This window comes from Chelonia mydas, chromosome 1, assembly GCF_015237465.2.
Source record: "Chelonia mydas isolate rCheMyd1 chromosome 1, rCheMyd1.pri.v2, whole genome shotgun sequence".
NCBI classification, from domain to species: domain Eukaryota; kingdom Metazoa; phylum Chordata; order Testudines; family Cheloniidae; genus Chelonia; species Chelonia mydas.
In genome coordinates this window covers 336,610,212-336,627,959 of record NC_057849.1, presented here as the reverse complement: position 1 = coordinate 336,627,959, position 17,748 = coordinate 336,610,212, and the positions used below count along the sequence as shown (strand labels likewise).

The 17,748-nt window shown below is 45.9% G+C and overlaps 1 protein-coding gene across 2 annotated transcripts in view; it reads left to right on the top strand.

The window, feature by feature from the left end:
• Positions 1-17,748, top strand: part of LOC102944591 (store-operated calcium entry regulator STIMATE) — a 71,188-nt gene that overhangs the window by 48,331 nt on the left and 5,109 nt on the right. For both annotated transcript variants that reach the window (XM_037889344.2, XM_037889345.2), the window contains exons 5-7: positions 7,902-8,014; positions 9,050-9,133; positions 12,667-12,777. In XM_037889344.2, the coding sequence (XP_037745272.1) occupies positions 7,902-8,014; positions 9,050-9,133; positions 12,667-12,777 (308 nt within the window). The remainder of the gene's footprint in view (positions 1-7,901; positions 8,015-9,049; positions 9,134-12,666; positions 12,778-17,748) is intronic.

Below are 17,748 nucleotides of genomic sequence, written 5' to 3'. Positions count from 1 at the left end.
AGACAGTCCCCTTAGATTCTCCAATCTATCTTGCGACCCAGACAAACTGGACTTTGTGATAAAATGGTCACTTGCACCCAAAATCACATCACATTTAGGTCGCTTCCAGTCCCAAAAGACCAGTCACTTAGCCCAAATCAATTGATACGCTAGATCTTACACCAAAGACAACGGTGGTGGCCAAATCTATAGTAAAGTAACTTAAGGTTGATTTAGCTAACAAAAGGAAATGAGAGTTATTGAGAGATGAAAGCAGGTAAAATATATGCACAGGTGAGTCACAGTTTAATTCCAAATGGTGGCAGTGATGTAATAATGCCAGTTTCCCAAAAGTTTTTTCTGGATACCCAGATTGTCTCTGGATATCTCCACGTTGCATCTGGTACACTTCCTTGGAAGAGTCCAAACAGTTCAGAAGTGTAAGATCTTTACAAGTATGGATTCAAGGAGCTTCTCACAGAAAACAAGCTGGCAGTGTCACTACCCATGTGGCCTTTCACTTTGATGATAGAAAGGGAGGAATGCATTTTGAGCCTTTGACCTCTGATCATCGCCCAAAATGGCCACTTTCCTTGAAATTAGCACTTTTCTGTTAAAGTTCTTCATTTGCATTCTACAAGGCTTCTTTCTCCTTTGATGGGTTATTTAGTTACAGGAATAAACACAATGTGAATGTTTGCTCCTACCTTATAACAGGATACAGATAAGTGAAAACAATGCAAGTAACATCCCACCAGTTTTCATGAAGTTTAAACACCAAATACCCTTTTTACATTTAACCATCACTTTGATGTATACTAATACACACGGGAATTGGCCTGGGACTCTGGCATGAGCTGGCACCTGGTCTGCCAGCATCACACGTCTGTGAATATGCCCCAGATTTCCTGTGTGACTTTGGAGAAGTCGCCGAATCTATTCTGTGCCTCAATTCATCTGTAAAATGTGGACACTACCCTGCCTCCGGGGTGTGTTAAAGGATGAAAGACTAATGTCTTTGAGGTGGTCACAGTGATTGTAAGATAGTGAGATAGTAAGGCTTAAAAACAAATCTATACAAACCCCAACCTGGCCAGTATGGTTTTGCTTCTGCTGCTGCTGAAGATATTTGGGTTTAAGTTTCCTTTCTTTCAACCCAGCTTTGTACAGTGCATCTAGAAAGTACTATGCAACAAATTCATAATGCTGAATTTGTATTTTGATCACTCTCCCGCAGGTACGGAGATAAAGTGCTCTTAGAGTGAGCAGGCCTTCTTTATAAATAGGCTTGGCAAACAAGAAAATCATGAAGAACAGCTAGCTGAATTTTTCAAATGGAACATGAGGGAGGAAAAACCTGAGCAGATTTCAAAGCCAGGAAAAGGCTGGAATTTGGTTTGAGTTTTGGGCAAAGTTTTAGGTTGGCTGTTACTCCAACCTGCCTTAAGAACAGCCATACTGGGTCAGACCAAAGGTCCATCTAGCCCAGTATCCTGTCTTCCGACAGTGGCTAATGCCAGGTGTCCCAGGGGAAATGAACCGAACAGGTAATGATCAAGTGATCCATCTCCTGTCTTCCATTCCCAACTTCTTGCAAACAGAGGCTAGGGACACCATCCTTGCCCATCCTGGCTAATAGCCATTGATGGACCTATCCTCCATGAGTTTATCTAGTTCTTTTTTGAACTTGTTATTGTCTTGTCCTTCACAACATCCTCTGGCAAAGAGTTCCACAGGTTGCCACTGCGTTGTGTGAAGAAATACTTCCTTTTCTTTGTTTGTTTTAAACCTGCTGCCTATTAATTTCATTTGGTGAGCCCCACAGCTCTTATGTTACGAGAAGGAGTAAATAACACTTCTTTTCCTGTCATAGAATCATAGAATATCAGGGTTGGAAGGGACCTCAGGAGGTCATCTAGTCCAACCCCCTGCTCAAAGCAGGACCAATCCCCAACTAAATCACCCCAGCCAGGGCTTTGTCAAGCCTGACCTTAAAAACGTCTAAGGAAGGAGATTCCACCACCTCCCTAGGTAACGCATTCCAGTGTTTCACCACCCTCCTAGTGAAAAAGTTTTTCCTAATATCCAACCTAAACCTCCCGCACTGCAACTTGAGACCATTACTCCTCATTCTGTCATCTGCTACCACTGAGAACAGTCTAGCTCCATCCTCTTTGGAACCCCCTTTCAGGTAATGGAAAGCTGCTATCAAATCCCCCCTCATTCTTCTCTTCCGCAGACTAAACAATCCCAGCTCCCTCAGCCTCTCCTCATAAGTCATGTGTTTCAGTCCCCTAATCATTTTTGTTGCCCTCCGCTGGACGCTTTCCAATTTTTCCACATCCTTCTTGTAGTGTGGGGCCCAAAACTGGACACAGTACTCCAGATGAGGCCTCACCAATGTCAAATAGAGGGGAAGGATCACGTTCTGCTGGCAATGCCCCTACTTATACATCCCAAAATGCCATTGGCCTTCTTGGCTACAAGGGCACACTGTTGACTCATATCCAGCTTCTCGTCCACTGTAACCCCTAGGTCCTATTCTGCAGAACTGCTGCCGAGCCATTCGGTCCCTAGTCTGTAGCGGTGCATGGGATTCTTCCGTCTTAAGTGCAGGACTCTGCAGTTGTCCTTGTTGAACCTCATCAGATTTCTTTTGGCCCAATCCTCTAATTTATCTAGGTCCCTCTGTATCCTATCCCTACCCTCCAGCGTATCTACTTCTCCTCCCAGTTTAGTGTCATCTGCAAACTTGCTGAGGGTGCAATCCACACCATCCTCCAGATCATTAATGAAGATATTGAACAAAACCGGCCTGAGGACTGACCCTTGGGGCACTCCGCTTGATACCGGCTGCCAACTAGACATGGAGCCATTGATCACTACCCGTTGAGCCCGACAATCTAGCCAGCTTTCTATCCACCTTATAGTGCATTCATCCAGCCCATACTTCTTTAACTTACTGGCAAGAATACTGTGGGAGACCATGTCAAAAGCTTTACTAAAGTCAAGGAACAACACGTCCACTGCTTTCCCCTCATCCACAGAGCCAGTTATCTCGTCATAGAAGGCAGTTAGGTTAGTCAGGCATGGCTTTCTGTAGGTGAATCCATGCTGACTGTCCTGATCGCTTTCCTCTCTTCTAAGTGCTTCAGAATTGATTCCTTGAGGACCTGCTCTGTGATTTTTTCCAGGGACTGAGGTGACTTTACTGTCCTTGCTAGTAAAGATGAAATGTAGATTGTGAAGCTGCTTGGCACCTGCTACATTTAAAAAAAAGACGGTCACTTGTGGTAAGATAACAATCTGTGGTATTGCACTGACCTGGTCAGATTCCTGCTGGAGAGTAGGGAAAGAGTGAGCAGACAGTCCCGCTGTCTGGAGTAGTTCACAACTGTGAAGGCCAGCCTCAGGGCAGACAAACTGGTGGTGTGTTCTACAATTAGATTTCACCAACCCACTAACAAATGGGAACTCCTGAAGCACTCTGAGCCTTCCCATGGAGTCACAGGCAGTCCCCTTGGGCATGCCCATCTGTCTTGCCACACAGGCAAGCTGTGCTTAGTGATAGTTGTTTGCTGTGCACCAAAGATCACAAAATGGTTTTGAGATCTGGAAAACGAGCGATGAGGAGAGATTGAAAAAACTGGGTTTCTTTAGTCTGGAGAAGAGAAGACTGAGGGCGGACAGGATAACAGTTTTCAAGTACATTGAAGATTGTTACAAGGAGGAGTGAGAAAAATTGTTCTCATTAACCTCCTAGAATAGGACAAGAAGCAATGGGCTTAAATTGCACCAAGGGAGGTTTAGGTTGGACATTAAGAAAAACTGCCTAACTGTCAGGGTGGTTAAGTATTGGAACAAATTGCCTAGGGAGGTTATGGAATTTCAGTCATTGGAGGATTTTAAGAACAGGTTAGACAAACACCTGTCAGGAATGGTTTAATTATTACATAGTCCTGTCTTGAGTGCAGGGGACTGGACTAGATGACCTCTCGGGAGGTCCCTTCCAGTCCCAAACTTCTATGATTCTATAAAATATTTGGGTTGTTTCCGGTCCCAAGAAACCAGTCACTTTAACCCCAGGTCAGTTGTACCTCAGGGCTTATGCCAAAGACAATATTTGTAGCCAATCCTATAGTAAACTAAGGATTTATTAACTAGGAAAAAGAAATGAGTGAGTTATTTACAGGTTAAAGCAGGCAAACATATAGTCACAAATGAGTTACAGTCTATGGTTCCAAACGGTGACAGAGTTGTAGCAATCTGTCAGCTCTGAGTATCCTTTAGGGCCCACCCAGGTTGACCCCCACTGCTGTTTTGTAGCTCAAGCTCTCAGAGTCCAAACACCCAAAGAGCTGAAAACTTGTCTTGTCAGCTATTTTTATTTCCTCCTTCCGCAATTCAAGCTGGTGGGACGAGTCTTTTTACAGGTAACCTCTTCATGGGTGTGCAGGGACAGTTAATAAAATCTTTGCATTGTGATGTCCCTAAATGGCCTATTTAGTTTTGATAGCCCTTCCAGATGGGCCAGAGGTAATACCTCTCATAGGGATTTAGCACTTTGCACTGGGTAAACATTTTTCTTGTTTGGAGAGTTACATAGTTCAGAACAAACATGTTACAGCTATATACAGCCAACACTGAAGTATTGCCTTAAATAGCCCTAGGATATAGACATTATAAGTAGGATTAATACATGTAGCAACATACAAGCATTTCATAAAGTCTAAACACACTGTTAGAAGTCCAATACTCATCTTAACCATACTAATGCACTGGTGGGCTGAACTGCTTTCCAGCAATGAAATCCTCAGTACTCAACTGAGGCCTAAAGTCTTGGCAAGAGCTGGCACCCGGTCTGCCAGCCTCACACAGGTAGCCTGTAAAAGTTGTAGCCATCCACAGGATGAAGCATCTGATCTCCAGATGAACATTGCTAAATGGTTGCAGATGCAACCAAGTACCGTGTCAGCTGTGGAGTGTAATGGGCAGGTAGCTGGGGGCTAGTGAAGGCTGCTGTGGTTTCAAGATCCAGCCTCAATTCTGGGGTCAGTGCACATCATCTGAGAGTGCCCTGAACAAAAGGGAAAGCCAAGTTCAAAGGCAGAAGGGAAGTGATGGATCTATTTTGTCTATGCTTGGGCTTTGGACTAGAATAGCATTATCTGCCAAGGCTTCACATGCAGGGAATTGTGTGGGAATGTCTCAGATGTCAGTACATAACAAAAAACCAAACCCGAGTCAAGGAATGGGCAAAACCCAGCCCCTTGGTTCTGATGAGTCTGTTGGATCTGCACTGCTCTTGAAATACTGAAACCCTCTTCCAAAGCCAGCAAGGGGAGCGGCTTCGCCCAGCCCCAACTACCACCAGGAAGCTTCTCCCCAACTAGCTCGTGCACACACTGTTCAACACTTCAGCTGCTGTAAGGTAATGTCCATGCTGACTGGCTTGGGTCCCTTTTACTCCTCCCACACTTCTCCTCCTCTTGGCCTTATTTCCTCCCAAGCCTCTTGCCTTTTCTGTTCTCTCTTCTCCCCTTCTTCCCTGTCCTGCTACCTTTGCCTCTTCCTCCCCTTGCCCTCTTGCCTCTTCATGGTCCCTGTTGCCACGACCCGCCCACCTTTTCCCATTTCAGCAGCCTGCCTTACCCAGTTCCCATCTGCAGTCATCCATTCTTGGCTTTTCCCCTTCTCCCTTCCTTCCAAAAGTTATAGCGAAGGGAACTACTGAGGTGATGCCTTTGCCACTCCAGGTTCTTAGCCAGCCAGAATTCCTGTGCTGGCTTGATCAGAGTTCATTGTAATAACACCAGAACCCACAGGTGTGCTGTTTTTGTATCAGTCAGTCAAACATTTCAGTGTGTTTCTGTTGCCAGTTGCCTTTAGCACCGGGGGCTATAGATCTGTGACGCTCGCCTAAAAGTGTGTAGCAGGCTTAGTAGGCCTTGGCTCTCAGACGTGTTTCCTCGGCCTTGGAGGCATCAGACACGTTGGTCAAACGTTTCAGTGCTTCTCTCTTACTGCTCCTGCAAGGTGTCAGCTTGACAAAGGCCCTTAGTTCATCCCCAGCCGATACAGCCCTGGTATTGTCTGACCCGCCTCATGTTTACAGAATCACCCTTCACAAAATGAACGTGAGCTGGCCCTGGCCTCTTACTAATAGGTTGCATGGGCTATTTTGCTACCAGTCTGCTGGGGAAAGAGATCTAGATGGCTTCCCTTGTGCCTCTTGGAGTTGACGCATACTCAAGGAGAGTTCTCTACCGTAACGGAGATGTCCAGAATGTGAAAATGTCTCCAGTGGGTGGGGGTGAAGTGAGCAAGGGATTCCCTCAAGGGCTGGGGGCTCTGATGAGAAGGGAAGGACAAGAGACCTCCTGACCCATTTGGATCAAACCTCGGATCACCTCCCAGCTTCAGAGGAGCTTTGCTTCGACTCTCCTGCACAGCGGCGGTTCTGGACTCTGGTCTCTACTGGAAACAGAGATGCCACCAGAGGCTCTTTACTATTTGAGTGTCAGGAGGAAATGTGACCTGTGTCTCAAGAGAGCCAGATATTACCAACCCCAATTTTGCAGCCCTGACGGATTGTAATGAGCCTAGGAAGATAATGAACAGCTGGCAGGATGTTTATTGAGGCCTGACGCTACTGTCTGTAATAGATATGGTTCCATTATAGTTGTGAACAATAATAAAGATGCTTTTAATTTTCACTTTAAGTACCTATCATCCATATTTAACTAGCATTGATTTTCAGATTGGATTACTTGAAAACCTGGGATGATGGAGGCCCTGTGTCTCAGACCTTCAGTATTACGTCCCCAGCCGTCCGCTCTCATCAGCAGCTAACAGATATCGGATACATCCACGCCATGTAAAATGAAATCTATCTTGGATGGAGTGCTAGTTATGAAAACTAGACCCCAGTTGTCAGCATCACCCAAAAGGCAGTGACCATTTAGATCACCAGATACCCCTGGCGTTTTCAGATTCGATGTGGGGGAAATCCCAGGTGCTGCCTAAATCTCCCCTTGAATGTACAGTTGGAGGCTGTGTTCTGAGCTTGCCGCCTGGTGTAGCATGTGACCGCATATTTGACAGCTCACACCGGAAGGGGCTGCATTTCAGACATGGATGGAGTTATCCCAGCACAGAATAGGAATAAATGATCTGTTATCAACGTAGCAGTGCATTGTATCCAAGATCAGTACTAGGACCAGCGCTTAAAATGTTTTAAGGCCAGAAGAGACCACTGGCTCTGGTCTGACCTCCTGAAAAACACAAGCCATGGAATTTATCCTGTTAGTCTGCTTCTGGGCCCATATATAATTTGTTCCCAATAGCCTGGAAAAGGATAGGAAGAGGTGGCGAAACTTGCCACTGGCACAGTTGTTTAGATTCTCTTAAACTAAAGAGGGCAGAGGACCTCGCTAAACTTAGGTGGGGCAAGACAGATGAAATTTGATGACATGCAAAGCAGTGCGTGTTGGAAGAAATTGTTTGACCGGAGTGTGAATATTGCTCAGTTTTCAATCGAAAACATTCTGAAAAGAGACCAGAGTCATTTTTAATTTCCTGTCTGAAGAAAGCACCAACTTTCTGCTCCAAAACCGTAAGCTCCTACAGCTTGCCACGAAGGAAGACCTCCAGTAGCTGTCAGAAGAATTATCTCCCCTCTAGTCCTCCAACTGGAACATTGCAACACCGAAGCAGATTAGCGTCCTTTCTAGGAGGGGTCAGAGATACGCGTACAAGCTGGGATATTGAGGCACTGTACACACACTTCCCCCTTCTCCTCCTGTGCTAGTCTCCTTAACTCCTGTTATCAGTCCATATTGTTTTACATTAGGGTACTCTGATATTTCTCTTTATGGTTTTCTACTCCTGTTCTATAGGCTAAATTTAACTTACTTTTCCAGGTGACCCTCCACAAGCTGCTGCCTGGATTGGCCAGTGCATCCTCTATTTGCTGATAATGGTCTTTGAGAAGACTGTGGTAAGCCTTGCCCTGTTCATCCCTGGCTGGACAAAGGTAAGTGACTGGTTATGTTTTCCTCTGGAGTGGGAGAGTGAGTGTTTGTATTGCATTGTGTGCGCTAATTCTTTATTAGACTATAACTCACAAGGAGCCCTCAAATAACCCATTACTGGTTACTGCATATGGGGAACTGCCTTTTGGCTCATGGCAGGGAAATGTGTCACAAGCTGACCAATAGAGAGACTAATTGAATAGGTTGTTCTGTCCTTGGATGGATGAGCTTGTAGCCTGGGACTCTGGAGAACCTGGGTTCAATTCCCAGCCCTGCCACAGATATACTCTGTGACCTTGGGCGAGTCACTTAATCTCTCTGTTTCCTTAACTCATCTGTGAATTGGAGATGATACTTCCTTTTCTCTTCTCTCGTTTAGACTGTAACTACTTCAGGGGAGAGGCTGTCTCGTTATTTTTTGAACAGCACCTAGCACAGTAGGGCTCTGATCTGTTCTGACCACTAGCTGCTGCCACGATGCAAAGACTATCAGTAGACAGCAGCTGTGTGTGTCCAGAGAGATGGAACAAGTGGGAGACATTAAGTTGGGACACATCAATATTTCATTCCTGTTGGAACCAGTATTCTGAATCCATGTAGTAGAGAACTCCGAAACTTGAACCGCTAATATAGATTTCTCCACTCTTGGTATGTGAACCTGGAATCTGGAGGCTGGCAGCACACTTCTGGATGTCTTCCAGGCCACCTCATGCAAGGCTGGTGTCCCATAAGCTTGTCTTGCAGCCAGGCTGAGAGAATCCAAGGAAAATCTGCCTGTTATTATAATGCACTGTTAAAGTGTGGAAGACCAGCACTTTAATAAATGAATAAATATCTGCCTGGCCTCAGGCTGCCAGAAATGTCTGGGGTGGGGTGGAATAGCTTGTGTTCTTCTAGCTTATGCGGCGGGGTAAAAATGGCAGCAGCTGCCTCCGCCATGAATCTGCCAGTGTGGGAAGGTCGCTGCAATTCATGGTTAATAGCATGCAACCAAGATGTATTTTAACAACATTGTTTAATTTTTGTTTCCCTTGCAGCTTCAGGAGATTTTACTGGACTATATCCCAGATCCTCAGCTGGAGCTCGTCCTGGTCATGTTCATTGTGCCTTTTACAGTCAACGTAAGTGAAGCCAAAGACTCCTCTGAAAACAGAGTTTGTTGGGCCTAGGTGTCCCAACAGAGATGTGCTGTACACACAGTCCTTATTCTCTTGAAATAAAACAAAGCAGAGAAGTGACACAACAGGTCATTGGCAGAGCTGGGAGTAGAACCTCTCTCTCAGGATTCTCGAGCTATTGCCGTACCCACTAGACACCCTGCCTGTCTCAGCCTACGCAGAAGTCGCCTATTGCTGAGACACTAGTGTCTCCTAGTTAGTAAATTGTATCAACACTGTTACTTGGAGGAATTCGAGTTGTGGAGTGCCGAAATTAAGCCTCTCGAACATCACAAAACTCTGAGATCTCTACCATAGCTAATGATTAATTCTGTCTGGTTTTGCATATTTTTGTTAGAATACAGCACATAGAATGCACGGGGATGTGGTTTTAGGGTTTCCAAGATGAAAGGTGGTGATTGCTTTTGGGGTTTTTTTTAAGTACTTAATGCAATGTGTATGACACTTTCTGAAACGCAGATTCCCTGCCTAGAAGACTCTACTTAAACTGTAAGATGAAAATGACAGAGGTGGAGCTGGGACAGGGTAGGGTGAAGGTGAGGACAATAAGGTGACTTGGGTTCTATGAGTGAATCAAAGAGCAAAATATGGTCTCCAGACTTTCACTATGATCCATTAAGACAGACAAAAGTCTGTTGCTTAAGTGATCACTTGGACAGATTGTCCTGATGTACTTAAAAATCACCTCCTCCGCCATTGGACCTGACAAGAAATGAATGAAGGATCTGGGCTTCCCTTGCAATTATTCATGACGTCCCAGGCATCCAAAACTCGGCTGTTAGTTGCATCCTGTCATGAAAAGCACTGAATTCTGAACTCCGGCCTTATCAACCAACAGGCCTTCCATTCACCTCTTTAATGGTGCTCTTAAAGAATAGCCAAACTGGCTCGTGTATGGAATTTGATTCAAAAAGGCAGAGATAACAGTTGAGTGGTAGTTTTCTAGTGATGTCACTCATGTTAAATACCAATGATAACTCCAAAACAGGCCCTGTCCTGCAAGATGAATGCCCTCTACTCTGTGGTCGATGAGCCAGAGTCAAATAGGCCCAGGCTTTGTGGGTGTAAATGCTACCAAATAGACAAGAATCCCACCCATTGGGAGAGGCTGGTGCTATCAGAATCAGGACCTGTGTCTGCAAACCTCTTTGTCCAAATAGATTTCCCAACGGTTCGCAGCCTTCAAAACTGGGAAGAATCAACAAAAAAGTCCATTGAGGTTTTTGGCTAAAACTTCCATTCAGTCTGATGTAAAACTCCTTAGGGAGGAAATGGTAATTCAGATACTTAGAAATAAATATAGGGTAACTTTGTTCTGATGATCTTGTATAAAATTAGCCCTCATGCTACAAAAGGTTCTTTTAAAATAGGACTTGCTTGAAGTCCAGCCAAATGTTCTGTTGTCCCACAAACTGTTGATCATCTCTAAACCATCACTCTGGAAATCCTTTCCGTGTCTGCCTTCACAGGCTTTGAACCTTTGATTAGGCCATTTTTGATGGGACCAGGAATGTTTTTTGAACTGTGAAATGGAATGTCCCACTGCAGTCTGACACGACATGCCATGGCAGATGACGTCCTGCTCCATTCAGAACGTCTTTCCACCCACCGCAACTCAGGATGCAAGACGTTCAAGGTGGACTATACATCCGTCCTTTCCAGCTACACCCCCACTTCCCTCCCTTTCCTTTTTCTCTGGAAACTGTCTTCTAAGTTCCTAGGGGATTTGAAGAAATCCCAGGAACAACTACATTTATCGCTGGAGAGTTCCCTTCCTAGGGATGTGTCTCAACTTTGCTAAGACCCTGTGGTTAAAATGGGAGCTCTTCCGCTCCTCCTGACCTCCAACATGTTGATGCGTTCTCTGGTTCCCCACACAAGGAGATGGAGAATCCCAAACATAAGGGATGCAATGGAAGATGGCACTAAAACAGAAGTAGGATGGCTTGGGAGAAGTGCAGCCAGGCAGTTAGAAGCAGTCAGTAATACCTAGCTCTTACAGAGCACTCTTCATCAGTAGATCTCAAAGGGTGTCCGTATCATTACCCCCACTTTTTAGACATGGCAAAACTGGGCACAGGGAGGGGAAGTGACTTGCCCAAGGTCACCCAGCAGTCCATCTAGTGGCAGAGCAGGGATTAGAACCCAGGTCTTCTGAGTGCTGGTCAGTGTTCTATCACTAGGCCGTGTTGCCTCCCAGTAGAGAGTAGGGCAACAGAGGAGCCATGCAGTACCCTTCCAGGCAGAGACAAGCTGTTTGAACTTGGTGAGGAAGGCAAAGAGGAAATTCAGAGTGGAGAGTCGTGTGGTCTGAGTGAGACTGGCACAAGAGGAGTTTGCATTCAGTGAGGCAGGACTTGCAACGCTCATCTGAATAGGATTGCAAAATGCATGAGTCAATAAAGCTCAAGGCAACTAATATTTCTCCCCCTTCAGAAGACCGCCTGGAAAGCTGCTGTCCCCTGCAGTTTCTAACTAGGTGGAGAAAAGCCTGCACATACCTACAGCTGCCGAGCTGGTGCCTTTCTGTTGGGCACTCGTTTCGCATACAGAAACTACAGGGGGGTTTTAATCTCCTAAATATCTGTCACCACAATCACTGTGGCCAGAATCCACCTGGGCGTGCATGCTGTCATGGTTTAGTAACTGTGAACGCCAAGCACATCCTGGCTTCTCTGAGCCAAATAACATGCCAGCTCCTGCAGCCACATGGTGAGCTCAGAAACTTGGCTTTCATTTTTAGAGGAGCTGCGTTTGGTCTCCTAGGTGGTGGGGAAAGCTTGAAAACACAAACAGTGGGTGTGCCTTTGACTCTGCCGACTCATGAGGCAGTACCTCCAAGGGGGGTGAGCAACCTCATTCATCTTCACTTGGAAACCTGCTGCCACCCGTGGGAGGTGGGGCCATGGGAGCCCCATGCAGGATTTTCCCCAGGCCCAGAATGGCCGTAATTTGTCCCTGCTGCCACTTCTGCTTGGCTCAAGAGCAAACTTTCCCAGCATGTGGGAAGCTGAATGGGTGAGCCTTGACTCTGGATGCATCATGCTTCAGCCAGTTACAGCTGCAGAGCATGGTGGGAAATCCCTCTGACCCAGTACAGCCCTGACCTACTGTTTAATCTCTTTTCCAGTGGGTCCTCCAGCAAGCGCCTGCTCTGACAAACCGACCAGGCTTCAATGCAGAGGAGAGAAAATAACTCCCAAAACACACACTTGGTCAAACTCCTGCAGACATGGGGGCCTAATCCTGTAGACTGCAGAGTGTCCTCTACTCCATTTGGGTCAGTGGGGTCGAGGACGCGAATTGCTTGGTAGGATCAGGTTGTATGTGAGCTGTTGGTGGTCACGGTAAGGCTTTAAAGCTGTAGCACCTACCTAAAGCTGCTACCGCCTTGCAGTTTAGGCTGCACTAAAGATTGGTCATCCAAAGTCGGGGCTGTTGGAACAACTTGATGGTTTTCCTTTTTCCCCTCCAAGGCTGTTATGTTCTGGGTCGTGGACAGTTTGATCATGAGGAAATATAAGCAGAAGGACAGCCTTGAAGGCAGCAGGTCCATAGAAAACCCCGTGAGGAATGAAGAATCCCAGGTAAGCCCAGAGAATGTGCTGTGGGCAGATGTGCACAGACAGCCAATCCTAAGTCGAACACCGCTAATTGTGACTGCAGTGGGTAGCAATGACACAAGGTAGGTGATCTGAATTTAGAGCCAGCTGTGTCACAGAGCCGTGCCTGCCTTCCCCTTGGGGAGGGGGATAGTCTTACCGGGATTCTCCTTGAGCGCCCCCTTGTTAATGCTGCAGAAACGGGAGCACTAACCGAATCTTGAGCCACTTCACCCCATGGAAGCAGCTCTCCCAGCGAGCATGGACAAGTCTTGAGATGCTGGATGTGTCTGACTCCCTCAGGTCTGCTCTCTGACGCTAGGGAGTGGGTGAGCGCATGAAAGCTTCTGCACCGGAAATGCAAGGGAGAAAAGGCGACAAGAGTTCTAGAAGGGCAGGCCCTTGTTTCTAGACCCTAGGAAAGTTCTAGAGTGTGGCTATGTTTGGAAAGGACTTAAAATGGTATCACCTCTCAGTGTTGTGAGAGGCAGCATGGGCTGGTGGACAGGGAGTTGGAGACCTGGTTTCTATTCCGAACTCTGCCACTGCCAAGCTGTAACCTGGAACGTTACTTTGCTTCTTCAGCTCCCTTCCCACTCTGTCTTCTCTGTTTAGACAAGGACTCCTAGATGGTTGTACGGGGCCTAGCATGATGGGGCCTTGATTGCAGTTGGGCCCTCTAGGCACAACTCTGTTGAAAGCAATAAATATCCCGTATCTGATCCGTAGGTGTCCTTGGGCGCGACCAGTGTTATCCGCTGACACCATACATGTATTACACTCAGCCGCTCCTACATCACTCCAGCTATGGAAAACCAAGCTGGATTCTAGTCTACTTCATGCACCATCAACAGACTAGCCTGATCAGTAATGACAGCTGAATGTCGTGACAGGGCGTGGCTTGATATTTTTCCAGATTCCAGGTTGAATTAATGCCCTGAAAAATCATTCTTAATTTGTGAATCGAGCGAATGTCGTGTGAAGTCCATTGAGAATCAACAGAACTCCAAAGTAGTCGGAAGCGACACCTGTTGGGGCCCTCACGTCTAGTTAACATGTTTAAAGTTGTAGTCAGAAGGAATTTTTTTTTCTTGCTAATGTCTCGTCTTTTGTTGAATTTTGGAGGAAAACATGCTTGTGGGGGAATCAGAGTTTGCCAGGTGTCTTTGTTTCTCAGCAAGCAAACTGCCAGTTAACTCTGGTGTGAGTCACCCTCAGTATATATTTGGGTTAGCTGGATGTTCACGCTTTAAGTCCAAAGGAAAAAAACATTATGTTACAGGCAGATTTTGTTCTCATTGTTTGCTAATGCAACAGAGTTCACCGGACACAGGTCACATCCATGTCTGTGCTTGGGTTTTGGGCAAAGGCCATAATCTAACTAGCTGGATCTAATTCTGTTCTTCCCTCTCCCCACCCCTATTTTCAAAATGCTGCATGTACAAATTCTGATTTCCTGCTGTTCATTGGCAAGACCCACTAGACTGAAAAGGAGTTCAGCAGTTACAGGCTAGCTTCTGAAATAGCTGCTGCTTGGTGGAATTAAATACCCCTAGAGAAGGGGGGGAAGAAGAGGAACAGAAATAATACAAGGTATTTCACATTCTGCTTACAGAATAACTTTCATCTCCAGTACCTGTTAAGTTTACTTCCCTCATGGCTTTAGTCAGAGCACATCTTCTAGTAAGCGTAACTGGTTTCTGCATCATACAGGTGGGACTGCCAAACCAATTACTACCCGGCTGTGGCTTCTGCACTGAAATACACACTGCAAGGTGGCAAGTAAGAATGTTCTTAATTGGTACTGATGCAGTTTACATAACTTCAAGCCAGAATTCTTGTAGAGCTTGTGTATCTGATAAGCTCCCACTCCTAAAGGGCGATATGGCATTAGTGGATTCCTTCCTCTTATGGGACCAACAAAGCAGAGACAGATGTTAACAGCTGGTCAGCCAAGAAATGAGTCATGCACATCCTGGTGCAGCAAAGCCAGCCTCGTTCTCTGAATGGGAGCTCTCTGAGCTATGGTGTGTTCCAAAACATCTGAACCTTGCATTCCGGGGATTTCCAACAATGGGGAGCCTGTTCTTGAGAGCAGATACCTTTTAGAGTTCATAGGAGTTGAAAGGCAAGTTCAGCCAGGTGAGGCTGTGTCTGAACAGTTCTTGCACCAGTTTAACTATCTTGGTTAGGGGTGCCGTGTGTGTCTTTTTTTGTTTTGTTTAACCACTAGAGTTAAAAGCGGTACCAAAAACTGTAGACAAGCCTGTACAGATCCCACATGCGCAAAACTGTTAATTACTCTAAATTCTAACCAGCCAGACCCAATTAACGCTTCTCTGGTTATGGCATGATCTTGACCTCGTAGTCGTGGTTGATACTCGGGAGTGCCATCTCCTCTAATCCCATTTAGCAGGGATGGCTGTGGAGGTTCATTCAATGTCTGTAACTCGTAACGTCTTTCATAATGGGCGGACACGGGTGCTACTTGTCCCGTTTTTGTAAGTTTGAAGCCATGTCCAAACACAGAAGTTGCACCAGTTTAAAGTTGTGTTTAAACTAACTTCTGTGCATAGCTGAGACCTGATCTTAACCCTCCCACAAATAGCACAACTAATCCTTTATTTTACAGCAAAACATTGGAGCCTCCGAGATCCCCTTTCACCTTCATGTGGCATCAACAACAACAGTACACGTAGACAGTGGAGGTCTGTAGCACGGAGTGTCCCATGGATATTTTTAAATATGCAGACACAACTGTACGGCAGCCATTCCATCTGGGATAGAACGGAGCAGGACTCGATACCCAGTACACTGCTATTGTTGCCAGTCGCATATGGAAATATACCCTGCCATCTGTCTTGTCATGCTGAGGAATGAACAGAACACCTAAAACTCTTTACAACAACCTGTTTCAGGTCAGGTTAGTCCATAAAGAAGACTGCTATCCAAATCTCTAGAAGTCAGGAAAGATCAACGATTCTCTACTCCATCTTCTTGCCAATGCAGTATTTCTCTTTATACCACATTTTTCTAATGTTCTGACCAGTCTAGCTTTAAATGTTCCAAATGATGGGCTTCCATTAATAGACCTGCCTGTTGGGAAGGCTTTTTTCTGATATTTAGCCGAAGCTTTTCCTTAGCATCTCCCATCTTATTGTATATTTGAATATTATTTGAATATTGTATCTTTTGAATATTTGACTTACCATCTCCCTCTCCTCCCCCTCCTCTCACTTTGTTGTTACTTAGCAAAACTTTTAGTTTTACCTCTTGTGAGGAAAGAATCAGATAACTTTTGTTGCTTGACTTGGACCATCCTCTCTGGTGCGAAGTGGAGTTATGCCAGGGAGTGGTTCATCCCTGTACTTGGAGTGTCCTCTTACTGGAACTTTATATGGGGATTGTTGCCTTCCTGCTCTGTGTCCTTATGCCTCACCAATTTCAACCCATAATTGCATTGGCCATATCACATTGCAAACTCAGAGCTCCTGTTTTCCAACCCACAGGGATGAAGAGTACAGAAGTGGGAATCTTCACAGAAAATCTGGGACTTCTGTCTCTTCTTTCTTGGTCTCCATGAAACTTCCATACAGCTACTTGCCATGTGACCGCCTATCTGTACAATCATAGAAGATTAGGGTTGGAAGAGACCTCAGGGGGTCATCTAGTTCAACCCCCTGCTCAAAGCAGGATCAACCCCAACTAAGTCATCCCAGCCAGGGATTTGTCAAGCTGGGCCTTAAAAACCTCTAAGGATGGAGATTCCTAGGGGTAACCCATTCCGGTGCTTCACCACCTTCCTAGTGAAATAGTCTTTCCTAATATCCAACCTAGACCTCCCCCACGGCAACTTGAGACCATTGCTCCTTGTTCTGTCATCTGCCACCACTGAGAACAGCCAAGCTCCATCCTCTTTGGAACCCCCCGTCACTTGAAGGCTGCTATCAAATCCCCCCTCGCTCTTCTCTTCTGCAGACTAAATAATCCTAGTTCCCTCAGCCTCTCCTCATAAGTCATGTGCCCCAGCCCCCTAATCATTTCAGTTGCCCTCTGCTGGACTCTCGACAATTTGTCCACATCCTTTCAATATCCTAACAATATCCACGTCCTAACAATATCACAAGTCACCTTTTAAATGGTAGATAAAATGACAACCCACCTGGCAAATCTAATTGCCCAGGCCACAAAGGTGGGGTGGCCGAAATCCAAAATCAAAGGCTGGAAATGGAGATTTGGTTGAGATCCATCCCTATTAATTGACTCATTTACTCTCCTGATTGTTCAATAAGGAGAATTTCCTCCCTCTCTGCTATGTTATTAATCTCCCTCCTTTCAGGTGCTAAGCGTCTCTACGCTTGGCAGGGGTTGCTCATGATAAAGTGCCTGGAGTTTATCAGAGTTCATCAGGCCTGTCTAGCAGCAGGCGCCGACAACTCCCCGTCACGTGTCTTACTTGGATTTCAACTTATCTTCACAATAAAGGGTTTCATTCTTTTCACCTGAGCTCGGAATCCGCTCGCAGTAGAAAATGGGTCCCTGTTTTAACCTAGTCTTAAAACCAGCACTACTTATGGCTGCACCAGCTGTTTTGTACAGGGCTGCTTTATTGCTTGGGATGCCCCACGCTGTGAGAAGGTACCTAGCAGAGATGAAATCCCACTGTTTGATGGGGGACAGTGAGTAGCTGGCCAGCCCAGAGCCCGATCTTCCATCTCATGTGTGTATGGGCTTTTAAGGCGGGGCCCGCTTTCTCACTCTTGAGCTATAGTTGTGAAGGGAGTTGACATAGGGCTTTGCGTAAGGTGGAGCGAGGGCTGTGGCTTAGGCCAAAACTAGCACTTACAGGGGGATTTTTCATCCTCTCGATGGGGATCTATTAAAATTTTCCTTCCGGGCTAGTCTTAAACCCCAAATCTAGCTTCCAGGACAGGCTTTTTCCCATCGCCCCCTGTG